Genomic DNA, 27,460 nt, shown 5'->3' with positions numbered 1-27,460 from the left:
TAATACAAGTTTTTAACGTTGATTTGTAATATAAATTAATTAATTTAACCGCAGCAGATACATGCATGGTGGGTGAGATAAGGCTTAACTGTTGTCATGTTTGGCCTGAAATCTTTTTCAATCTTTATATACTTATCCTTTCTAAAGCGTCCCCTCGGCAGGGTCCAACCACCGTTCTGGAGAAAAGGTTTCACTGTTGTCAACCATGCCTTCAAATATTACATACTACTTTAATACCAAATAACCAATCAACTTTCTACCTTATTATCAAGATTCAAGATAACTATATATACTTCACATACATACAGCACGAGTTCAAGTTCAACAAAGTGTTAAGTTTTTATTTGCTTATAATTGTGCGGTATGATTGCAATCAAATAAATAACTTAATTAATAAAGCTTGGCACTTGTGATGGTGCGAGTTTATATATATCTTGTTTCCCCTGATAATTATTCACGTAAATAAGTTTATATTGAGATGATAATTAGGCAAAATTCTTTCTATGATTTTTGTTAGTAATCAACATAATTAAAGAACTTTTTACTATTGAGGGAAATCCTACAATATTTTTATAAATTTTGATCATTTAGATTCATTACGTAACTAATTCTTAATTTATAACTTTGTCATATCTAAAGTTTATTGTTTCCATTCGAACTTAAAAATCAAACATACAAATTATCTTTCATAACCTCAATATGTATTATCAAATAAATTATACTTTTTAACTTTTTTTTAAGATAATAGAGAAACAAGAAGGAGAAAAAGCTATAAATATGGTAAAAAAAAAACTAAAAGAGAAATAAAATATTAAATAATAAAAATTATTATTACAAAATTTAAAATTAGTGAAAAAATCATTTATAAATGTGTTGATTTTATGACTCAAATACATAATATATAATGCTTATATGGAATTCCAATGCTTGCAATAAAGGTGATTAATAAAGACATCATTAATTACCTTCTAAACTAATAAAATTAGTACTAAGATATTTTAAATTAGTTATTGTTAAAATTATTAAAAAAAAAGAACATAATATATTATTATTTATTGTTCATAATTATTCGTTACTATTAAAATATTTGTTTAGGTTAAAATAAATTGAAATTTAACATATATTTATTTCTTAAAAATAATAATGCATATTTTAAAGAGAAAAATACACACATCCACCCCTAAACTTTGAATTTTGTGTTTAAAAAACAAACGTCCAAAATTTTTAATTCATTCGAACTATATATAATCTTAAACTTAACTTATTATCCCAGTAGGCTTTGACGATGTGTTTATGTTTTAATTTTTGTAATTGATGCATCTAACGAACTAATGGATCTGATGAATTTTTGTTATATGCACGGTCAAGAGTGTCTCCAACCAAAAGGAACCAATATGCATTCATGATTCTCACACTCATATAATAATTGCAATGAATAAAATTGACGTATATATTGTGCTTTTACTTTATAGAGATCCTACTATGTAAATTAAGTTCCTATTTTGATTTATGTCTCGGACTTGAGTTCCATACTATAATTTCCATAAGCTTGATGAGTTGCTAGTGGCTCCTTACAGAAAATTCGTGAGCTTTATCCTATCAAATTTTATATAATTAAGAAACAGAGATAATTGATAAGACTTGAGTAGGTTGCAACTGATAATGACTCGTGAGACCACATGGTATACAAGTCTACAATCGGAACCAGAGCAGACCTTGCTGTAAAATGATCAGCATATTAAACATTTTAATTAATCTATTTTTGTTCAATAAAGAAAAGAACCTGTATGTGCTATTAATTGATCATCTTCTTAGAATTCTCAGTTTTAGGATGGTGGATCTGATGTTTAATAGTGGGGACCGGATCAAATTTTGGGGCCGAAACGCCATATATGATCGTCACTGAGATGTTTTTTTGGTTCCTTTCTGGTTTGTCTTTTTTTCCTTAGCTTTCTTTTCCATTTCAAAAAACTTAAAAAGGTAATAAGAGAATTATTTCATTGAAAATGACAAACAATGAAAAGTGTGGATTTGCCTAAAATCATCGGGCAGGATGGTTTAACAGTTAACAATTAACTCCAAATTAATAGAAACATCTCTATTAATTGTAATAATATGATTTAAGATATATGAATTCAGATAAATATAAAGTCCAAGACTTTTTCTTCTGATATAACATTTCAGGTGCATTTTTGCGTAATTGTGTGTATTTCTTAAAATTCAAAATATGAAAATAAGAAATATATTTCAAAGAAAGAAGTGTATATAATTTAAACAAGTATTATCATAGGAGAGTGTCTTTTTGTTTTCTTCTTTTAACGCGTTTGTTTCGGCCTTCTTCGCAATGAAATACTCAATTCTAGACCACTACTATTATTAGACAAATTAACTTATCATTTCGTGTAAAACATACAATAATAGAAATATTAGAGATAAAGATTAATATTGTTATTAGCATTAGTTAGTTACTCTTATAACCAACTATATAACAATTTATTAGCATTAGTTATATAAGGCTCAATGTATTTATATAAAAATTTGATTTGTTCATTTGAACATTATTCAAAATAGTATTTAGTTTTTTTTTCATCTCTATATCTTGAACTTTTTCATAATATTAGAGCCTTACCACTCATTATAAAAAAAATTCGCTAACCCTTCACCTTTTCTGTTTATGTTTGTCTTTTTCTCTTCGTTGTCACTATCAATCAACCTCTCCGTCCACCGCTGTTGTTGTTCTGTGTCACGAGTCACCAATTCCGATCAACACCTACCTTTGTTCAATCCCTATTCATCTTCTCCTCAAATTTCTCTTTTCATTAATCGATTCCATTTTCCTAAAATTTCTCCAAAACACAAAACCCTAATATTTTTCCTTTTTTTTTTTGGCCAATTCAGGTCGTGATAAATGTGTTACATAAGTATATTTTATGATTAAATCATTCAAAAATTGTTAGATTTTTCCTCTTTTTTTGTTTTTTTTCTGTGTGAATAATTAGAATTTTAGCATCATCTAAGTTTTTGTTTAGTAGGTGTCTAAACTAGTGAACTTATACTATTTTGATTGTGTATTTGTTGCATAAACATAGAAGAAAGCTTAGAAGAGAAATTGAAGATCTGAAGATTCTCGCTCAGTCGCAACACTCGCTCAACCTTGGATTTTGGCTTCTGCTCTTGATGATTAAGTCTTATTGCTTCTGTCAAGTGCTTAAACTTTGAGGTATAATTTTTGCTTGATGGTTAAGCTTTGATAATTTCATGGATTGATGGTTGTAACTTCTGCCAAGTGGCCTTGCATTGTGGCTTCTACTTGGTGGTCAAGCTTTTGATGATTGATTTGAACTCTTAATTTTGTTGGAGTTAGAAGAAGTTCTAAGTGTTGTGTAGTTTTACTTAGTTCCATTGTATTTTGATATGCTTTTGTATTGTCCATTCCATGCTGGAAGTGTTATAAACACCTTCCAACTTGCAGGAGCTATCAGAGATAAAGATTACTATTGTTATTAGCATTAGTTGATTTAGTTAATTATAAATTAATTATTCTCGCAACCAACTATATAACAGCTTACTAGCATTAGTTATATAAGACTTAATATATTATCGTAAAGATTTGATTTATTCATTTGAGCATTATCTAAAATCATATTTTGTTTCTCTTTTCTATTTTTTCCATTTCTATACATTGAACTTTATCAAGAAATACTATAGGAGATTCTTATTCTTCAAAAAAAAGAATTTGTCATATATTATCTTTTTAAGATATTATACTAATTAAACTACTAGTATTGCTTTTAAGATTCTACTTACATTCAGAAGATATTAATATGAAGTGGGCAAAAGTTTGAAAACAATTTCAACCACTGAAATATGAAATTCAAACCATTGCAAATTTTAAAACGTTTGGACCTTAATATATGCACTATTATAGGACAAAACTTAAATATAGATACTTAAATGTTGTTTGAAGTATTTTTCGATTAGTATTGAAGTTTCATTTTTAATAACTCGTGTAAAGGACTATGTAGATTATTGAAGTAAAACTCAAATTTTGATTAAAAAATAACACAAACAACACTTAAGTAAGTGTATTTAACAATGAATTTTTTTGGCCAATAGATTGTTTGACCAATTAAGAAATGGACTAACAATGAACCTTTTTAATTCTTTTTTCTATTTATCTCTTTCCCGATTCTTTTAAATTAGACACTCCTAAAATTCATTTTCTTTCTTTCCTATTTCTGCTCATTGTTTCCTTTTTAGTTATTAAGTAATAATTTGACGGCACGTATTACTTATTCAACACCAGTTCAAAAGAGGGGAAATCAAATATTTTATGGTCCGCAGGAGGTGAACATTGGTAGGTATTATATATCTATAAGGACTCTCAATTATTACTATAGGAGAAGAATGAGCGTAGAAGGTGGAGACTATACTTAAAGACTCAACGGCCTATATATATGTATATTATTCTTTAAAGGTTACATTAATTACATGATGAAGTGTGGCACACATCTTTGATGGTGAATTTCATGATTCCTACTATCCCTGCTTATAAACGGATTATAGCGTTAGCTAGCCATATGATGTTCATGGCTGCATGATGATCCACCAGATCGAACATTAACATTTTGTACGTATTTTAATTGAGTTTGGTTAAACAAACTACTCAATTAACAGGTTAGTTGAAGCCGTGGGTGTACTTATATATAGAGCAGTGGGAAAGAGGGTCATGCTATATATACAAATACAAATGCAAATGCATGCATCGCAGACTGCAAAGCCAGAAAGAAATTAAAGTGTAGATGACTGAGGAAGACCAACAACTACAAGAGAGAAAATGACATGCAGTTACGAGACTGAGGCCAAAACCCAATATTAAGACCCCTCGTGTGGCAATGGCCCCACATCCCTCTCTCTCTCTTGTCCAAGCCTCAGGTCCCACACGTGTGCACTCATTCTTCGCTGCCACCTCTTCCCATCCAAAACTGTATTCAAACTCTTTTATTACACCACACGTTTGTCATTTATGACCTGACGTTGATTTTTTTTTTTTTGCGTACAATGTTTATGTCATTTTATTTTTATTTTTCCATTTATATAATATAATTTGATTATATTATCGACCTAAAAATATATTTAAAATTTTCAATTTATTATCACATTATTTAATGAATTTGATATTCTTCTTAATTAACTTATCAAATAATACATCAATGTAAAATAAGTAATATCCAACAGATTTTTACAATAACAATGCTTTAAAATTATAGTAATGTATTCATAAAAAAAACTATATTAATGTATCTTTTTACAATTCTATCTAAGAATTTATAAAAAAAAAAAGTATTAAACAAAAATAAATATGTTTAATGTATTAAATATATAAAACACATTCATTACTTTAGTGAAAAAATATTATAAATATAAAAAGAAGTAGGAGAATTAGTGAAAATGATATTATAGAAACATTTAGAATTACCAAATTGATTGATTTAGATATAACAATCTTGCAATCCCTTTATAGATTTTTTCCAACAAGCAACCAATGATTACGAATTTCTTTTGGTAAAAGATTATGGAATTAAAATAAGTAATGTTTTCTCGTTAAGTAATGCTGCTCACTGTATTTACATATATTGATGTCAGGCTGTCAGCTAGTGCAAATAATATTGGTCTTCATTACAATTAATGAATTTTTGGTCTAGCTAAAAGGTACATAACAAGTTAAACCAAAAGCACTACACCGAATTTATGTATTAACTCATTGCATGAATACCATAATTTTCAACAAGAGTTACTTCATAGGAAGGTGGGAGGGAGAGTAAGCGCTACTTTGACAAGATCACGGTGGAGGGTGGGCTTCTAAGTGAAAGTTTCCAAAGAGTATGTAACATTGCAAATTGCAAAAGATAAATGGCTCAAGGTGGCAAATGTATGTAATAGACAGGGTGGGAGGGAGGGAGGTAGAGTTGGGATTTAGGAATGGAAAAAACTTTTGTTTCAACTAGAGCATGAGTGGTTGAAGGAGTTAGAAGGAGTAGTGAGTAAAACAACAACGGCAAAAAAGGAGGTGAATAGATGGGTGTGGAAGGGAGAAAATTCTAGCCATTACTTAGTTAAAACAACATATAAGGCAATCATGGCCAACAAAAGGGGAGTGAAAGATGCAGGTCCGTCCACCTTCAAAAGTACAATTATTTGTTTGGATGACAAGATAAGATAGGATACCTTATCTTGAAATTTTTGTACATAGAAATATAATAGACGCAGACGAGGGATGCAGAGAATATACTAAATACATTTTATTTGGGTGCAAAATATCACATCAGGTATGAAATGAAGTGTTAAGATGAGGGGTTTAATTATGTATTACATAAATGAAGTAACAATCAAAATTTCTCTTATGGATAAGGTTTATAAACAATGAAGGTGCACCAAACGTAGGTGGTTTGTGGTGTGGTTTGCAAGTTGCAGTAGTATGGACAATTTGGTTATTTACACGAAATTTGCTAACATTTATAGCAGCAAGGAAATAAATGGAAGAGATGGTAAAATTCTGTTGTTAGGAATGGAATAAGGCAATGAGGGATTTATATATTCGCTATCGTGTTGGATGTTAACTCAACACATTCCTTGGGATTTTTTAGGTGATAAGGAATAGGACTCGGGCATTTACAATTTGAAGAAAGCACGACGAATAAAAAGGTGACGAAGGTGGATGAAGAAGGGTGGATTCTCCTAAAATTCCATCCTCACCCGTGAAGCACTCATTTTTACAATTAGATATATTTATAAAATATTCAAGGATTCAGATTTAAGAAAATAAAATCACTTGACCGGTTTTTTTATAACAATTTTTTTTCTTTTTATTTTGTCAACTCTCTTGTTACTCCCTTCCAAGAACGAATTGACACAAACTCGTTCCAGCACTATTTCAAATTTGAGAGAAAGTTATGTTGCTATGTTTTTTCAATTTCATTCAAATTCTAAATCTCAATTCATTAAAATTTCCTTTTTTTTTATTAATTTCTTCGACCCCTTAATTTCTACCATTACCAGATTCACCAGTACTCTTCTGCTGCAAAATCTAGCTAGACCCAAATCTGAAAGCACGACTAATGAAGTATCAACTAATTTTTAAGTCACCTAAAATTGTGTATTTCCAACTTTTTTGTAGTATCATGATGTCTGTGATGAATTGATGAAAAGAAAATTAATTTCTAGTAGCAGGTATAAGTTATATATAACAGAATTTTTTAAATGCAACTTCGCATACAAAAAAATGCTCTAGACTTGTTAGCGAATGCCATGCTTCAATAAACAAATCAATTAAACATTTATTTCAATAAGAATTTATTACATTTTAGTTTCCAAGAACATGGTACGGATAGGAATATATATAGCTGGGCTTCTTTATGGTCATTTTGAAAGCTTGTGAGTTGTGATTATACTTGGGGGAAGAATTTTGTTTTTAGGTAGCAAGTCAAGTGAAGAGTAAAGACTTGGGGAGCAGAGCTGATTGATTGCAATCCAACTTGTTAATCTTTCACGGTAACATTAAGTCATTCATATTTTTAAAGTTGATATTGAAGTTGACAAGTGGTAAATATGATTATGGTAAGAAATCTCTATACTGCAATCTTATTATATTTTATTTAATTATATTTCTAATAGTATTAACATAAAAAGAAATAGTTTGAAAGTGCATGTACATGCTTGAGTTTAAGTTCACTTTATTCCTTTGTCTCATCAAGTGATAGTGGAATTAAGGTGAGTTTTCCATTTTGCTTTTGACATCTATCTACCTTGTTTTGGTCAGTTTTTTTATTGATACATTCTCAATGCTTACATAGCTTAACTATTCTTTGATGCTTAATTAATTTTTCTTATCTTTTTTCTATTTCACACATGCAATTAAACATAAATTTAAGGATATGTTTAATATAAAGAAATATCTTTTATTTTTTCTTATAATTACAAATATCATCTTATTTTTATTTCATTTCTTGTTTTAAAAAGATAAAGAAAATAATGTTTTTAATATTTTTATTATATCTGCAGGAAGTTGATGAAGAGTTGCGGTATGAACTACCAGTGCTGGAGAGGTGATTTATTTTTCTTTGGTTGTAGCACCCTTGATTGTTTTTTACTTTTAATGTCTTAAACATTTTGTTGATGAAATCGTGAAGTTATCATGATTTATTCTTGTCAACTTCCCTGTTATGGTTACATTTTCTTGACTGGATTTATGAAATTTTTTGAGGGAGAGGTCTAGTGCTTTGGTAAGGTTTCCACCTTGGTTGTGATATTGCATTATGCTTTTGTTTAATAGTTCTATTATTATTATTATTATTATTATTATTATTATTATTATTATTTCAGCATCTATAAAACTTGTGATGTTAAATAAATGACCATAAAGATGCATTGTGTTATACTCAAATTCAATATTTTAATTTTTTTATATATTTTTTTAAAAAAAGATATTATAAGATGATTATATGAAAAATCGTCTTAGAATGATCAATTTTTTATTTTATTTTTTAAAATGACTTATGAAAAAATCGTCTTAAAATTTTCAATATATATAATTTTTTTTAAAAAGATATTATAAGATAATTCTTTAAAAAAATTATTTAAATTGTAAACATTATAAGACGATTTTTTAGAAAAAAATCATTTTAAAATTCTTAATTTTTAATCAAACAAATATATTATAAAATGATTATTTGTCTAAAAATTGTCTTAGATGATAGTTTATCTAAGACTTAACCTGAAAACTATCTTAGATGATAGTTTATTTAAGATGATTTTTAAAGAACTATGATACAAACTTGAACGTATAAAAAATCGTCATCAAAACTCTCTTTTTCTAGTATGCGTTGTCATTATTTTTCTCTTGATAATTTCTTGAATTACATTCCATATATCAAATCTAAATTCATTGTTTGACACCAATGAAGCAAATGATTAAACCATATCATCATAACAAACCAAAAAATTTCAAACAACAAAAACCCCATATTAGGTATTCTATTATTTACGTTTTTAGAAGAATTTTATAAATAATTAATTGAATTTTATTTGAATTGTTCTAATTGTATAATCATCAATTATGACATAACAGTGAGGTGCTCAACGAACCTTTTTAATCTTCTAAGACCTTTTTTGCGAACTTTGAATGGAAGTTAAATAATTTCTTGTGCAGCCTAATCTAATGTATTCATATTTTATTCAGAAGTTTCTAGATGAAACTAATTTTACCTTTTTTTATAGAGAAAAAGTATTATTATGTACTTGACACCGGTAAACGACCCAAAGCAATTTGATTATAATTTAATTTGTGGCGATCATAAGTTGAAAGTTCATATTCTTCGATCATTGATAAACAATTTGTTGGACAATATTCAATACATTTACCACAAAATATACAGATTCTGAAATCAATACTATAATTAAGCAACTGTTTCTTGCGAATATCAGTTTTTAGTTTCCAATCAACAATGAATAGATCGATTAGATCGATGGAACATACATAAACACATACTTTCACAAACAATGCATTTATCAAATTCAGAATGTATTCGACCGCAAATGATTATTAACTTACAACAAATCTCCAAACAAAAAGAAAAACGTACACCAGATCTCTCAAAAAGTAATCAATCTATTTCAAATTTCAAAATTTTCAAACCAGTTTATGCAATTGACAACAACTTATATTAAAAGAAAGAATAACAAATCTAGAAAAATCCAAAATAAATGAATAAATTTAGTGATTGTTGTGGATCAAAACAAAATAGATGCATCCAAAATAAAAGGAAAATCCACTGTTGCAATTGAAGAAAGGTTGGGTGACAGAGATGAAGAAGAACCACTTAGCTTCGACGGAGATGAGGGGTTGAGTTCACCGGTTGAGGTAGAAAACGAGGCATGGAGGGAGGGATTGCGTTGCCAAATCTGAAAAGATGACAGAGTAAGAATTGTTGATTTTTTTTACAAGAAAATAATCATTTTAATTTTTTTCTTTCGATTTAAAACCTCCTAAAACCATTCATTTTAGTGGCACACGAATGAGGAAGAGAGTTTTGGACTTCACCCTAGAATCCACCATGGAGAAGGGAAAATAAAAAAGAGAAGATGAAGGTCTAAGTGAATGGCAACTATATATGGAGGAACAAGATTGGATACAAGAATGTATGGAGACGAAGGCAAAAATAAAATCAATAAAATGAGATGCATTTTTTTTTTTACGGTAAGAGAATTGTTGGGTTTTATTCTTCTGTTGGTTGGTTCAAGGTGGTACTGAGATTCATTAGTAACAAATGCCTAAACAAAAAAGTTACAGATTTGAATATTCAAGTGCACATTTTCTGCATATATATTGTGTAAAGTCATTTTGGTTTCTCATTATCTTTTGTAACTCAGGATGCAAATAATTATTATCTTGTTGGGATGATTATTTTCAATAAAAATTATTTGCTTATAGTTTTTTTTGCTCTAGCTTGAAATCCAATACAGAACAATCACATTCCAAACTGCCATAAATATAATAAACAAGGACAAAGAAACAAGAACACTATATAGAATAAATAATCATAATAATTAAACTAAAATGCATAAAGAAAGAAGGAAAAGAAAAAAAGGCCTTACTTTGTATATAACTTCTTTATAGTTATTTTTTTCTTTGAAAAATTGAAAAATAAAAAACATCATTGATATCTAACTTTAAGATGACATTATTCAAAATCAAAAATTATTTTATATTATTAATGTCTAATTTTTTTATCTTATTCTTTTCATATTTTCATATAAAACTTTTAAAATATAATTTATTCTATTAGTTCAGAAAATTATTCGTTGTTATCAATTATCATCCTCTTAACTTATTGTTACTATTAAAATCAACATTATGGATGTGACATTGAATGTCTCAATACTAGTTTTTAATAAGGGTGGATAAGCGGGTTGGACTACCCCGCGTAAGGCCCACCCGCATAAGCCCGCATTGGCAGCGGACCAGGCCAATCCGCCCTCGCTTCTTACACAGACCAAATAAATTGGTCCGCCCCCGCCCTGCAGACCCCGCGGGTCAAACGGGCCGGTCCGTGGGCCTAACTTTAAAAGAATTTCAATAAAAATACAATATAATCAAACTAAGTTCAATACAAATGTAAATAAAATCTCAATAATTAGTCAATTACATCAATAAAATAAATAAATCATACAAAAACTCAATTCATCATGTTTATAACTTGGAGATCAAGAGTTTCGTGGTTCATTCCCTTATCCCATGATTTTATCATATAATAATAGACAAGTGAAGTGTGATGGCTGTAGTAAGTTTGTGAAAACAAAAGTATCTCTGCGACAGAATTGAGAAAAGAGGCATAGAATTTAAGAGTTTAACAACAATGAATCAATCCCAACAAAAATAGGATAAAAACAAATTTTAGAGAAAGAAGAGATGTACTTTGCGTGGTGGTGTGGTGGTGGGCCGAGGCTGTGCCGCTGTGGTGTGTCGCGTGACTGCGTGAGTGTTAGTCGCGTTTTGTCTTCTTTGTAAGGGAAAGAGTCGTATGACATGCGAGCGAGTGTACGTGACTACGTGGTGGAGAAAAACCGTGTGAGCAGAAAAAATGTTCTTAGTATGCTACAATAATAACTACTAAATGTGATATGAGCTATTTTTTATAATAAAAATATATTGAAATATATTTAAAAATATTTATTTAACAATTATTTTTGGCTTAAATGATAAGAATTGATATTTTTATTATTTATGATTTGGAGATATGAAAAGAATAGATTAAAAGAGAAAAAGATCGAAAAAATATCAAAAAGGAAGATTTTTTTATCACTTATCTTTTTTATAATAAAAATATATTGAAATATCTTTAAAAATATTTATTTAACAATTATTTTTGGCTTAAATGATAAGAATTGATATTTTTATTATTTATGACTTGCATATATGAAAATGATAGATTAAAAGAGAAAAAGATCGAAAAAATATCAAAAAGGAAGATTTTTATTATTTATCACTTATTTTTTTTTTATATTAATCTTTTATTTTTCTTATCTTATCTTTTTTATCTTTATCATCTTTTAATTTAAATATTTTATTTTTATCTAATATATATTACTTTATCTATTATTTAAAAAGAAAAGAAGTAAAAAAGAGAAAATTAAATATAATATAATTGGGTCAAGGTCACACAAAGCAGACCTAATACGGGCTACGGACAACCCACGGACCCCGCGGGCCAAACCCGCATAGTCCGCGGGTTAAGCAGGACGGGCCCAAAAATATGATATAACCATGGTCCGTTTAAAAAAATTGGTTCGTAACCCGCGCGGACCGCGGTCATGCGGACTAGTCTATGAACTTAGATCCGTTTACCCACCCCTAATTTTTAACTCATATTTTATATAATTGTTTGTTTAACATGACTGTGTCATGTGTCATTTAAGAGAGTAATATATATTTTTTTTTATCAATTATAATGAAGGCAACAATTAAAAATGTGCCCCTAAAAAATAATTTTAAAAAAATATCAATACGAATAATTACTACAGTATTGATAAACTTTGAATATCCATGATTATTTGTTTAATAAACTTGTAACGCTCAAATTTCATTAGATTTTAGCTGTTGTATTAAAATACTACTGTAACTTTATCTGATAAAACAATTCAACTTCTATAAAAAAAAATAAAAACTTAATGTATCACATGACAATATTATTGACATAAATAAAATTAAACATATTATCAATAAAATATATAAACATAAGTTATATATAGAAATGTGAATTGTACTAAAACTTGTAAGAATAACATTAAAAGATAATAATATATAATTAAATAAAAATAGTACTTAATAATAAGAATTATATTAATATGTAAATTTTCAATTTTTGCTAATTAAGATAAATTATACAATAATATATATATTATTTATTAAAATTAATGTATTTTAAATTGTTGTTCATTTTAAAAATTTAGAAAAGTTCTATGAAAAATTTGAAAGATTAGAGATTAAAAATATGAAAAGTCGGGAAACATATAAATGAGAAAAATCAAAAGTCAATAATGAAAAAAAAATAAGGCAAGAAATTTAAAAGTGAAAGAAAATGCAATTTTAAAAGTAGAATAGTATTTGCTTGTTCTTTATTTTTTTTTTCCAAAACACATGATTATATCCATTTATCGTAAAAAATAAATTGTTTATTATTATTATTTTTTTAAATCCAAAGAAATAATTTCCGAATCACGCTGATTGGAAGGAAAATATAAATGAAAGCGAAGACAAGGGCAATATTCATTGGTGAGAGTTTGCATATTGGATGAAACAAATCCCAGATTGGTGGGCGCCGTGAGAGTCAAAAGGCTTTAGAAGAAAGAATAAGGCATTTTTGTGTGTGTGAGAGAGAGAAAACCAAACGAAACTTGAGTGAGACTGTGTCAGAGAGAGAGATTCATTTCATTCTTGGTTGTCTTCTTCTTCAAATAACAATTCCTCTCTTCTGTTTCGCCCAAAACCCTAGTTTTCGATGCTGCTGCTGCTCTGACAGATCGGGAAGAACCCTAGCCAAACAAGCAACCAATGGCTTCGGAGTTAGGGCAACAGACGGTGGAGCTCTCCACTCTCGTCACACGCGCCGCCCACGATTCCTACGCCTCCCTCAAAGAACTCGTCGATAAATGCAAGTCCTCCGAATTATCCGACACCGACAAGAAGATTAGCATCCTCAAATTCCTCAGCAAGACTCAGCAGCGCATGATCCGCCTCAATGTTCTCTCCAAGTGGTGCCAACAGGCAATTCAATTCGCTCCCCGTTCCCTTCTTCAATTGCAATTCCATTATTTTTATTTAATTTCCTTTTGATTTATTCTTTTTTATTTTTTTGCAGGTTCCTTTAATACAACACTGTCAGCTACTGGCTTCAACTGTTTCGAATCACGACATGTGTTTCACACAAGCTGCGGATTCGTTGTTCTTTATGCACGAGGGGCTTCAACAGGCGCGTGCACCCGTTTACGATGTACCTTCCGCCATTGACATTCTTCTCACCGGAAGTTACCAGCGTTTGCCCAAATGTATAGAGGATGTGGGGACTCAGTATGCTTTGACCGAGGAACAGCAGAAACCTGCTTTGAAGAAGCTGGACACGCTTGTTCGGTCCAAGTTGCTTCAGGTTTCTATTCCCAAAGAGTTTTCTGATATTAAGGTTTCTGATGGTACCGCAATGCTTAGGGTAGATGGGGAGTTTAAGGTTTTGATAACACTTGGGTATAGAGGGCACTTGTCTTTGTGGAGGATTTTGCATTTGGAGCTGCTTGTTGGTGAGAAGAACAAGCCTGTGAAGTTGGAGGCAACGCGGCGTCACTTGCTTGGGGATGATTTGGAGAGGCGGATGGCAGCGGCGGAAAATCCATTTTCGGTGTTATACTCGGTTCTCCATGAGCTGTGTGTTGCACTTGTCATGGACACGGTCATAAGGCAAGTGCAGGTTCTTCGACAGGGAAGGTGGAAGGATGCAATTCGGTTTGAGCTCATATCCGAGGGGCATGGAGCGAGTTCTAGCTCTGCGCAGAACCCTGATGGGGAATCTGATTCGTCTGCCATGCGAACTCCAGGGTTGAAGATTGTGTACTGGTTGGATTTTGATAAGAATGCTGGTGCGTCCGAATCGGGCACATGCCCGTTTATCAAAATCGAACCTGGGTCAGATCTTCAGATAAAGTGTCTCCACAGCATCTTTGTCATAGATCCCTTGACGGCCAAGGATGCAGAGTTTGTTTTGGACCAGAGTTGTATCGATGTTGAGAGGTTGCTGTTGAGAGCTATTTGTTGCAACAGATATACCCGTCTATTGGAAATTAAAAGAGAGCTGGTGAAAAATGTTCAGGTCTGTCGAACCACGGATGATGTTGTGCTCCAGTCTCAAATGGGTGAACCTGATATTGAATATAAGCAGGTTGGTTTACATTTACTGGGAAAAGTTCTCTCTTATTGGGAGTTTGGAGTGTCAAATCGGTGTGTTGCTTTGGACTTTAGTAGGTTTGTAAGGGTTAAATTTGGATGATTATTTTGGGGTTTTATTTTATGTGATTGTTTGGTATCTGTCCTTTTGGGATTTGACTTTGCTTACCACATTCTTTTAGTTTCAGAAAATAGATTCTCAGATCCTGGATATTCTACTCTTTTTTTTTTTTTTTAAATCCTGGATTATCAAAGTACTACGCCCAATGTATACATTTGTTGCTGAGCAGTCAATTTTTGGCTAATTATGCTTTATGTAGGTTAAGATAGATAATTTTGAAGTTCCGGTCAAAATTATAGTCATCTTATTTCTGCATTATCTGCCAAAGATTTGGGGTTTACTATTGTTGAGATCCCACATCGACCAAAGATATGAGAAATGTAGTCCTTATAAGGCATCAACAGTCCTCAACCCCACATTGGTTTGTAAGATGAGGATTGCGCAAGACTAGTAAGGGTTACACTATCTCTAGTCAATATGAGATCTCAATATCCCTCTATGTTGATATGCACGTGTTTTCCATTGAAAGACTCTTCACCTTTACATCATACAAACTGTTGCAATTTTATATGTTCATCTTTGAATCTCAATACCTTCCCATGGATATTATGCATGTAATCTTATGCCTTACCTTCTTTCATTCAATCTTGCTTGGGGTTTTGAATTTGAGATCTTCTTCTGTCTGTAGAAAGATGAGAAGTGCCACAGCAAGGACTTTGAGGGCCATGAGGTGTTGCGTGTGCGTGCCTATGGCTCTTCTTTTTTCACACTTGGAATTAATATCAGGTACCTAACTTTACTTGCATTTTCCTTATCTATTGCATTTTAATTTGGCGGATTTTTTAAAAATCCATTCCTCTGTTTTGCTATTCAGGAATGGCCGTTTTCTTCTTCAATCTTCTCAAGACATAGTGGTTTCTTCCGCTTTATTAGAATGTGAAGAAGCTTTGAATCAGGGGTCTATGACTGCAGCGGAGGTCTTTATAAGCCTGAGAAGCAAAAGTATATTGCACTTATTTGCATCTGTTGGAAGGGTTTTAGGCCTTGAGGTATATTTACCTGTTTTCTCTCCTTTGGACTGTCTTCGAGCTTATTATTTGGATTACTGGCTTACCTAAGCGTCTAAGACCTATGGAATATGGGGCATTCTTGCAGGTATATGAGCATGGATTCAATACAGTTAAAATACCCAAGAATGTTTCGAATGGTTCAGCGATGCTATTGATGGGATTTCCAGACTGTGGAAGCTCTTACTTCCTGCTGATGCAACTTGATAAGGATTTCAAACCCTTGTTTAAGTTGTTAGAGACTCAGCCTGACCCATCTGGAAAAGATAATTTATCCGGTGACCTGAATCAGGTGCTGCGGATCAAGGAAATCAATATAGGACAGATGCAGGTTCAGGAAGATGAAATGAATTTAAGCCTGGTTGACTGGGGAAAATTACGTTCTGTTTTGCCCAGTGCTGTTGGTCCAAATCAAACATCTGGAGATGAGTTTTTTTCTGATGTTCACCTTGAGAATTCCATACAGATTGCAAAAGGTCATCCATCAGGTTTTTCATCACTTGTTGATGAAGTGTTTGGACTTGAGAAAGGGTCTTCAATGCCTCCATTCTCTGTTAAAAGTCTTCCATCATCTGTGAATACATCCCTCCCTTCTCAATATGGCTCTGTCCCTATGAATTTCCATAGTTTAAAGGCTGGAAGCCCTTCGCCGAAGTGGGAAGTAGGAATGCAGATGTCACAGGTTAGTAATGTAACAAAAGCTTCTGGTGCTACTAACCACTATAGTGTGAAGGGCCCACTTCAGTCCAGTTCTGTTGGCTCGATAACAACTGGACAAGGAAGGAACTCTGCTGGGAAAAAACTATCTGCTTCCAAGTCTGAACAGGATTTGGCTTCTCTTAAATCTCCGCATTCAGTTGACATTAGTTCCTCTTCTGCAATGGATGAAGAACAGCTAAGATTGTTGAGTGATACTTCCAACGATGCTTTATCTGGAAGTCGGTCATCTCGACTATTATCTCCTCCACGACCGACTGGCTCTCGAATGTCCATACCAAATTCCAGACCTAATGGACTTGAAGTTGAATCATTTAAGGCTGCTGGATCCAGTTCATGTGCTACAACTCCCGTATGTAAGATACTTTCTTTGCATCTTCATCTTTATCATGTGGAGTTATTCATGCTGTTATTTATTTTTTCTTTCTTTAAGTAATATATGACTGGAAAAATGAATGTTTGCCAGCCCAAACACTGGAATCAACAGTTAGTTATAACACGGGTGAAGATGTTACCTCCAAAAATGATAAGAAATCTAGAAAACGAACAGCTTCGGATATGTTGACTTTGATTCCATCTCTTCAAGGTGTTGAAAGCAACCCAGGAATCTGCAAGAGAAGAAAAATTTCTGATTCATCTGGCTGTCAACTATCTTTGCCACAAGGTGTCATGTCCGCTGAAATGATACCCAAAAAAGAAGGATACAGTTATGGAAGTTTAATCGCAGAAGTAAATAAAGGGAATGTTCCATCTAGCATTTACATTGCGGCTCTTCTTCATGTGGTCAGGCATTGTTCACTTTGCATTAAGCATGCTAGACTAACCAGCCAGATGGATGCATTAGACATCTCATATGTTGAAGAAGTGGGTTTGAGAAGCGGATCCTCTAACATTTGGTTTCGACTTCCACTTGCTAGAGGTGACTCATGGCAGCATATATGCTTGCGACTTGGAAGACCTGGTTGCATGTACTGGGATGTTAAAATAAATGATCAGCACTTCAGGGATTTATGGGAGCTTCAGAAAGGGAGCAATAATACGCCATGGGGTTCAGGTGTACGAATTGCTAATACATCTGACTTAGATTCACATATACATTATGATCCAGATGGTGTTGTTTTGAGTTATCAATCTGTTGAAGTAGATAGTATAAAGAAATTGGTGGCTGATATCCAAAGGCTTGCCAATGCAAGAACATTTGCCCTTGGCATGAGGAAGTTGCTTGGTGTAAGAGCAGAGGAGAAGTCAGAAGAGCTAGTTACAAGTTCTGACACCAAAACATCCAGTACCAAGGTTGCTCCGGATACTGCAGACAAACTAACTGAACAGATGAGAAGGGCATTTAGAATTGAGGCAGTTGGACTGATGAGCTTGTGGTTTAGCTTTGGTTCAAGTGTCCTTGCTCGTTTTGTTGTTGAATGGGAATCTGGTAAAGAGGGTTGCACTATGCATGTATCTCCTGATCAACTTTGGCCTCATACCAAGGTTTGTTAATTCCTCTTTGACTGATTTTTTTTCCCCATTGTGTTCATTTTGGCATCAGTAATAGATGCATATTTTTCTGTTGTGTTCATTTTGGCCTTGATCTGTTTTCTTGGTTCACCATGTTCGTTATTTCCTCCATTGTATTGTTCTTGGACTTAATACACATGATCCTGCTAAGGTATTGCTCTCCTTTGACTTTAGCTGGTACATTGCATATTTACCCTGATTATTTATGCTATCTTTTGGGTGAAATTACTGTGGAACATCTTTCTTTTGCTTGCTCAGCTGACTTTGTAAAACTTAGACTTGAAAAAGCATTGTGTTAATTTAATTGTTACGGGTATTTCTGCTGATGTATGACAGGTAATGCTTGATACCATTTTTTTCCTTTGATATTTCAGTGGTGATGAGAAACCAATTCCTTAATTTTAAGTTGTCATTTGTATAGATATATCTAATATTTTGTCCTGGATCTGTTCCCAAGATAAATTCCTGCCTATGTATTTACTAAATTTGATGTTTTTATTCTGCACAGTTTCTGGAAGATTTCATAAATGGAGGTGAAGTTTCACCGCTTTTGGATTGCATTCGACTGACTGCAGGACCCTTGCATGCTCTGGCAGCTGCAACCAGGCCAGCAAGAGCTGGTCCTGTTCCAGGGGTTGCAGCTGCCTTATCATCTATTCCTAAACAGACTGGTAGTTATATATCTTCACAGGGACTTCTGCTTGGTAATTCAACTACTAATGTTGGTCAGCCAACATCTGGACCTGGGGCAAACACTGTCATGCCTACTGCTAGTGGTCTCACTAGTCAAACCCTTTCAATGTTAGCTGCTTCTGGGCGTGGCGGCCCGGGCATTGTTCCTAGTTCACTTTTGCCCATTGATGTCTCTGTTGTGCTCCGTGGTCCATATTGGATACGAATCATGTACAGGAAACAGTTTGCTGTTGACATGCGTTGCTTTGCAGGAGATCAGGTGTGGTTGCAGCCTGCTACACCTCCTAAAGAGGGTCGACTTTCTGGAGGGTCACTGCCTTGCCCCCAGTTTCGGCCTTTTATCATGGAACATGTTGCCCAGGAACTGAATGGATTGGATCCTAGTTTCACTGGACAACAAGCAGGTGGGCTGGCAAATTCAAATAATCCAAACCCTGGTTCAGGATCCCAGATGATGGCTGCAAATGGAAATAGAATAAACCTGCCAATTTCTGCTGCAATGCCTAGGACAGGAAACCAAGTAGCTAGTTTAAACCGTGTGGGAAATGCTTTAGCAGGCTCTTCAAACTTAGCTTTGATGACATCAGCTGTCTCTCTTCGGAGGCCACCTGGAACAGTTGTCCCTGCACATGTCAGAGGTGAGTTGAATACAGCCATTATTGGTCTTGGTGATGATGGAGGATATGGGGGTGGTTGGGTTCCTCTTGTTGCTCTTAAGAAGGTTTTGAGAGGTATTCTAAAGTATCTTGGAGTGTTATGGCTTTTTGCCCAGTTACCTGAACTTTTGAAAGAGATCCTAGGATCTATTTTGAAGGAAAATGAAGGCACACTTTTGAATTTGGACCCTGAGCAGCCTGCCTTGCGTTTTTTTGTTGGGTAAGTACCTTGTCCCGCTCCCCCTTCTGTGTTACTTCACTTCTTTTGTTTCTAGAAATTTTTTATTTAAACACCACTGCTATAATTTTTGCATTCCTTCTTGATACATGGATTTTTGCTATATCTTTACCCTGCCACTTAAAGGGGAATAATTGCAGTTTTACTTCCTTGTTTGTTTCATTTCTTTGTTCCCTTGGGTGATTTAGCCTGGTGAGTTCATGTCTTTAATCAATTTCTTTTTTATTTTTTATTTCTTAATATGAGCATGATACATCAAATTGATTTTTATGTGAATGAATATTATGCATATTGATACCTTATGACTTTATTACCTATAGTTGGCAAAAAGGAAAAATAAAGTTGATTTCATTTTGATCTCTCCAGTGTTAGGAGAGTTCAAAATTAGCCCCCTTAATTTCAGTTGGAACATTATCTCCTAGGTTTAGAAGTTGATGCAAATTTATGTTCCCCTGCCCATAATCTGTTTCAAGTGGCTATTTTTGCTAATGGGTCATTTTGGCACATGGACTCGGCATTATCGAAACTAGAAACTGATTAGTGCTTCCCTAGGGTTTCCCTTTCTTTGTACCATCAACTGTACTGGCTCAGCCCTCAGGTGTAGCTTTATAAATGTAGTTAGAGTGGGAGACAGTGATGACCCACATAACTAAGGTGCTACACATTTTATATTACAAGAGTAAGAAGTCAAATTTAAAGCCATGTGAGCAAAAACTGTGTGATGGGGTCTTTGATTGCTTAGATACGAACTACAGGGTAATGTAGCAATAAGAGGAACCAAAGTCATATTTGGTGAAACTAGGATAAAAATTGTAACTAAGCTTAAAAAAGGAAACAGCTAGTGTCTTCTCAGGCTCTTCTTAAATATTTGCTATTCTTATTCCAGTTATTAGACACACTAAGCTGAAATGCTGTCTTTTCATTCTTCTGCAGAGGATATGTATTTGCTGTTAGTGTCCACAGAGTTCAGCTTCTTCTTCAGGTATTAAGTGTAAAACGCTTTCACCATCAGCAACAGCAACAACAGCAAAATTCAAATCCTGCACCAGAGGAATTAAGTCAATCTGAAATAAGTGAAATATGTGACTACTTCAGCCGTCGGGTGGCTTCAGAACCCTATGATGCTTCTCGTGTTGCATCATTCATAACTATGCTTACTTTACCTGTATCAGTACTGAGAGAATTCTTGAAATTAATTGCTTGGAAAAAGGGATTATCACAGGCCCAAGTTGGAGATGTTGTTTCAGCTCAAAAGCCACGGATTGAATTATGTCTTGAAAATCATTCTGGGTTGAATGTGGATGAGAACTCTGAGAACTCATCTGCATTCAGGAGCAACATCCATTATGACCGCCTGCATAATTCTGTTGATTTTGCGCTTACTGTTGTTCTTGATTCTGCTCACATCCCTCATGTCAATGCTGCTGGTGGTGCCGCATGGTTGCCATACTGTGTTTCAGTAAGATTGAGATATTCATTTGGTGAAAGTACCAATGTATCATTTATTGGCATGAATGGTAGCCATGGTGGTAGGGCATGTTGGTTGCGTGTTGATGATTGGGAGAAATGCAAACAGAGGGTGGCACGAACGGTGGAGGTTAATGGGAACTCAGCCGCAGATGTAAGTCAAGGTAGGTTGAAATTAGTTGCAGATAGTGTGCAAAGAAATCTGCATATGTGCATTCAAGGGCTAAGAGATGGTAGTGGGGTCACGGCCAGCTCTGGAGCAACGTGATTTTGTTAATAGCACAAATCATATCCATCTATCTCTTTATTTTGGGTTAGTGCTGTCAATATTGCGTTTTAGTTTACCATGATATGAAATGGTGCCTCACTCAGTTTAAGCACGTCCCCAACATCCCAGCATGTCTCTTCTGCTCGTAGGTTATGCTTATGCAGTTCTATTGGAGATGAGCTTTGCTGTAATGGAAGAAGTGCACAGGTGATTACAGATAATTTTGATGAAAAAAAATACTTTTCATAGCCAAGCTTAGATTTGCGGGCACCAATTTTAGATTACTAACCAAATATATAAAACGAGTATTCAACGTTTCTATCTTCAGATCATTAACTAGGTTGTACAATATCTTTGCTGATAGTGTAGTATCATGGTATAACTTCTTGGGTGGTGGCTATTGTTATTGTACAGATGACATCAAATGAATAGATTAGTAAAGGAAATTTGTTACGCTCGATCTCCATCGACAATGAACACTTGCAAGATAAAGACCTTGCCGTGTATTTAATTTTGAATTCATCTTGTCTTTGGCATGCTGTCTCAACCCCGGTTGCTTTAATGTAATCTGTAATAACCCCATTTGCCAGCTGCTCCTTAATTGTGTAACGTGTATCGTTTTCTGACCGTTGAAATATCTGCAGAATTTATAGGCTATTTGCACTCAACTAGTTTTGACTGTTCAAAAATACTATTTTTGCCTTATTTGAAAATAATATCTCAATTTAAAAAAACTTGAATAAGGATTTTCAGTGAAATATTTTTTTCTATTTTCTTTAATTTACCAGTAGTGCCAAATTAAGTAAAGACCTTTTGATTTGGTGTTTTTGTCCTATTTTCTCTCGCTTCATTCTCTGCCTTAAATTTTTTTTATGTAAGAAATTTATAAATTTAAACTTACATAATGTGTTTGGTTTAGTTGAAATAGAGCTTAAAATACGTTTGGTCTATGTAACATTGTTTAAAAAATAAACTAAAATATCTAAATACCCAAAGAGTATTGCTAACCCATTTCTGTCAGATTGAAACTAGAATTTCAATTCGTACACAACAAACAAACCATTGTTGTGTTGATGGAAGAATAGTGATCAACATATGTGATGCACCAAATCGCAGCAGCATTCTTCACGTCAATCGCAGGTTCGCAACCGCTTATATTTATCATTTCAATCTGCTGTTGTCATTTCATGCACCAATGCGCCATGACTGTGGCCGTTAACGGGTAACTGAGTCAGAGTCTCGGTATTGAATTAACGAGTAAATTTGTGATATGCATCACCAGAACGGTATTTTTAATGAGCAAAGTGAGTTTTCATTCAAGTTAAAACCAATGTTGTAAAACTCCTAACTTGTAAGAAAAACAGAAGGAAGATAAAAGATTGTAACTCGAAGATGGTAATAAGAGTTATATGCCACCACTTGAAATCATTTTTTCTACAAACACTAAGCAAAACAAAATAGAACACTCGGTGGCAGAAACAAGCAGAGAGAAGGACCAAACATGCACAAAGAATAACCAAACACGTAGAGAGGACCAAACCAAACACAAATCCAAATAGCACACATCACTAAGCCAAACACGAATCCATACAGAGAGAAGGTCGCCACAGGCAACACTTACTAGTTACCAGCACTGCCAGAACAAGCAGAGAGAAGGGCGTTGGTGGCAGAGTGAGCCAACAATGGAGACGCACCGTTGAGGGGTCTTGTAGATCGGGATCTTTGCTGATCATTTTTGCACTTCGAATCCTAGAAGAGGGTCCGAAAAGCCCAATACCAACGTATTGATTTTTTTTTTTTGGTTTCAAATTGGGCCAAAAAACCTGCACCCCCCGCCATTGAGATCCGAATGAATGACGTTGACGTGCATTCCATTTGCGATCTAGAAGCAGCTTCATTCTTCTGCCTATGCTAGCACGATTGAGCGCCCAAAACTCGCAGCACGTAGGAGTAAGCAAGTTATCTGATGTGTTTTAGAACATTGATTAAAACTCCTCCATTATATTTAACTCGCCATGTCATGCTATGCTTTTCGTTAACGTTTAAAATCACGAGTTAACATGAAAACCAATTTGACCGAAAGAATAGATTAGTGTTTCATGAATCAAAAATGTCATTTTACTCGTATAGACAGACAACATATTCCACTGGTATTTAGATCTGATTCCTCTAGCATTTCAAGGACATAGATGGCCATTGAGAAGTGAAGAAAAATGATCAATTTCTCCTATGGTTAATCATAAACGTCAGCTAGCATCCAATATATTAATCTTTTTATTTGAAAGCTTGGTCATGATTTAAATAATGGAATCTCAGACAGCCAAAAAATACTAAACTAACAGAATAGTTTCTTTCATGGCGAAAATTTGACATCTACATATCATATAATATCTCATACAGTCTCCTTAGAAGTAGACACCTCATTGTCCTGCTGCTGCTGCTTCTCACTGACTACAATAGATTTCTCAGATGAGTCCCCTTCGGTGGAATCCGGTTCCTTCTTAAGCTCCGACTCAAACTCCTTTGCAGCCTACACCATTTATTTACCAAAAAGCTTAATAGCAATAATGTGCAAAACACTTGAAACGTAGTAATAGACTCATTCACGATGAAGTCAATGCCAAAATCCACAAATAATTTGGCCTCCTACATTGTAAAACCCATTCGGTTTCTTCTTGACTGAAACTGAAATGTCTGGTTTCTTCCTCCCATTTATATTTTATTTTTACTTTTCCCCCTCACTCGGTTCTTACAATTTGGGTTTGGATCTCACTCAAATCCAAAAACTGGATAATGAGATGATGATTATCCCTCGGTTGTGTCCACATGGGATCTAGAACACATTCGCTCACGCGTAAAATTTGCAATTACTAACATAAACTTTAATGATAGAGTTTGAGTTTAAGCCTAATTCAATCCCAAAAACTAACTTAAAGAGGTGGGAGTTGCTCGATTTAACTACATCACTAAAAATCGTGCGATCTCCAAAACAAGTTTAAACGTCTTAATTGGATGGGGAAGCGAGTGATGAGTTAGCAGTAGTAATGAGACACAATATTCCGTTTCATAAAGATGAAAAGCCAAAAGAGATGTAATATGAGAGCAAGAACTAAGAAGGCTTTAACATGAAATGGTACCTGTTGGAAGCTCTTGACAGTTTTGCCGATGCTGCGGCCGACTTCAGGCAATTTCTTGGGCCCAAAAACGAGGGCGGCCACGCCGGCAATAACGACCAGTTCAGGCACGCCCAGACCGAACATGGCGTTGCAACTCAAACCTTTGTTTCTTCCCCGACCATTCACGTTCACGGCTACCCTTACTGAAACTGAATTGAACAACTTGGGAGTTCCCAAACCCAAGCTAATAGAAGGTCTTGATTTTGGAATTGAACTCGGAATCGATACGCAACTCATCATCATCGTCTCCATCTCCTCCTCTGCCTCTGCGGCTAAGATTTTTGTTTGTTTTTGATAACCTAACCCCAAAACACAAAGAAAGAAAAGTAAAAGACAAGATAGGCGTGCTACACGTGCTAACTATGAATGTTCGCGGTAATATTCATAGATGGAGTATAATGATCAATAAATTAAGTTACCAACCTACCCTTTTTTGGGACAGTCGTAATATTAACAATTTTTTGGTACAAACCATATGGTAAATATCCGAGACATTTCTTTTTGTGTGTTTTCATGGAGTTCTAAAAGTTAGTTAAAAGACCTTTTTATTTGGTTACCACATAAAAAAAATTCGTTTACTTGTTTGTTTGTTTTTTAAAAGTTTTTTTTTAAACTAAGAAAGTTAAAATAAATCTTGATTTTTCATCGCTAACTAAGAAAATTAAATTTTGAACAACTAGTCCAAAATAGGTTAAAGAAATGAATAAGGTTGTGATAATTTATTTCTAAAAATTAGACAATAATTTTTAGATGGTATATTATAAAAGAATGGTGAAGAATTGATGATTTTATATTAGAAGGATGATCATCCTTGTTTTGTTTTTTTTTTTTTTAATTTTTTATGATACGTTTCCTTCTATTAAAAATAACAATAATTTAATTTAATATCTTATATTGTTTGAAAATCATTTTTTAATTTTGAATAATTGTTTTAATAATATGGTTTTTAAGCAAAAAAAAATGCGTTAAAGGGTGACATGATGCAACGAATCATGTGTTAATGGTGATTGACAAACTAGTCATGAGTATCATCATCGAGGATGTATATAACTGTTGTGTGAGTTTAAGAGTGACGTTCATCAAATAATTCTCTTTTATATTACTAAGAGTGACAAGATAAGGAAAACAAAGTTTCTATTTTTTTATTAAGGAAGTAAAAACATAGTTCAAGTAAATTAATGATAACATGTTTATAATGTGTTCCTTAAAAAAACGTGTTTATAACGTGTTAGAAGAATCTTGAAAGGATAATAATAAAACTCAACTTTTGATATATATTTGAAATAATGTAACTTTTCTAGTGCATACATAAGTCTCACCTCCTTTCATATGAGGATTTTGAGTACGCATTTGTGTACTCTGAAACTCTTGTAAACATTTTTTTTAATTCAAATAAAAGTTAAAGTTTTCATCGTATTTCGAAAGGCCTATTCATTCTTATGGACCATGTTGTACACTGGGGCCTTGGCCCCCCCTATTTTTTTTCTTCAAAACTTTAAATTCAATAGTAGTAGTGGATTATTGCAGTCAGTTAACGAAATTAATTTCAGCTTTTACGGAACTTTCAGTTGCAACTACGTTCCAAATGGCTGCAAATCAAATTTATCAACTTCAAATATCAACAAAATTAGGCACGTGTAAGCATAGTTGTCTTGTTTTATTATCAATAATAAATAGGACAGGTGTTAACATTGTATTTTAAATAATTTTTTTTTTTTTTATGGTTGTCTCCCATCATGTGATGTCATTCGCTGGGCTTCTTGTGAAAATACAATATTCTATTATTTATCCTCTTCGACAATTTAAAATTTTTAATTATTTTATACCTTGCATTTATTATTATCTTTCCTATGATCATGCACTTCTTCATTATTTTCTTCATTGATCCAGGTTCATTCGTTGTCTTACATTTATCATTATCTTGTTAAGGTCACAAATGTCTTCACCGTTTACCTTGTTGGATAAGGGAATAGAAAAGATAAGAAGACTTTCAAACTTGTACATTCACAATTCATGTTCTATAAGCAACTAAACTTTTTTGAGAGGATAAGAAAATTAATATAGTTTAACCTCCAGAATGTCTGGGGAGAAAGATAACTATATTCGTATGAATTAGTTTAAAACATGTAAAAGGTTTGATAAACATAAGTTTATCATTTGATCTTTATATTATCATATGTGTCAATAATAGTGTATTTGAAAACTCGTTGAGAAATTACATTATGCGAAAAATATAAATATTAACTTTTGAAAATTAAATCCAAAATGTAAAAATAAAAAAAAAAATCACATCGTGAAACATATTGTACATTATGATTGCATTGTTAAACGAGTGGATTGTTAAAAACGGCAAAAATAGATGCATAACTAACGCGTTCCCTCGGAGTTAGTAGGTGATTGGTTCAATTGGGTAGAGATTAGCAAGTTAATTGCAGACTAGATACCAATTGATAATTCAATTGGAAGCAAATAAATTAAGTATAAGCGTGACAAGAACTCAAATAAATTAAGCAAACAATATCCAATTTGGATAAGGCGACCTCTACCAACACTAGTTACACTCCTTTGTCCCCATCAGCCATGAATTAAGATTTGGAGGAGTCCACACACACAAAA

General features: G+C 33.3%; 2 protein-coding genes across 2 annotated transcripts; one reads left to right on the top strand and one right to left on the bottom strand.

The window, feature by feature from the left end:
- The first annotated feature begins 13,331 nt into the window (after window positions 1-13,331).
- On the top strand, window positions 13,332-22,202 carry LOC100783484 (mediator of RNA polymerase II transcription subunit 14). The gene is made up of 8 exons (XM_006604781.4): window positions 13,332-13,822; window positions 13,917-14,984; window positions 15,739-15,836; window positions 15,925-16,099; window positions 16,206-17,190; window positions 17,301-18,319; window positions 18,855-19,915; window positions 20,867-22,202. Exons 1-8 carry the CDS (start codon window positions 13,610-13,612, stop codon window positions 21,666-21,668), a joined length of 5,421 nt encoding a protein of 1,806 aa, XP_006604844.1. The 5' UTR covers window positions 13,332-13,609; the 3' UTR covers window positions 21,669-22,202.
- A 1,746-nt stretch (window positions 22,203-23,948) lies between these two features.
- On the bottom strand, window positions 23,949-25,109 carry LOC100306385 (uncharacterized). The gene is made up of 2 exons (NM_001251089.2): window positions 24,806-25,109; window positions 23,949-24,198 (listed from the first exon to the last, which is right to left on the bottom strand). The coding sequence occupies exons 1-2, from the start codon at window positions 25,094-25,096 to the stop codon at window positions 24,061-24,063; spliced, it is 429 nt and encodes a 142-aa protein (NP_001238018.1). The 5' UTR covers window positions 25,097-25,109; the 3' UTR covers window positions 23,949-24,060.
- Between the last annotated feature and the right edge of the window lie 2,351 nt (window positions 25,110-27,460).

This window comes from Glycine max, chromosome 19 (assembly GCF_000004515.6).
Source record: "Glycine max cultivar Williams 82 chromosome 19, Glycine_max_v4.0, whole genome shotgun sequence".
Lineage (NCBI taxonomy): Eukaryota > Viridiplantae > Streptophyta > Magnoliopsida > Fabales > Fabaceae > Glycine > Glycine max.
Note: the sequence above shows the minus strand (reverse complement) of the source record. Positions and strands in the feature narration are given on the sequence as shown.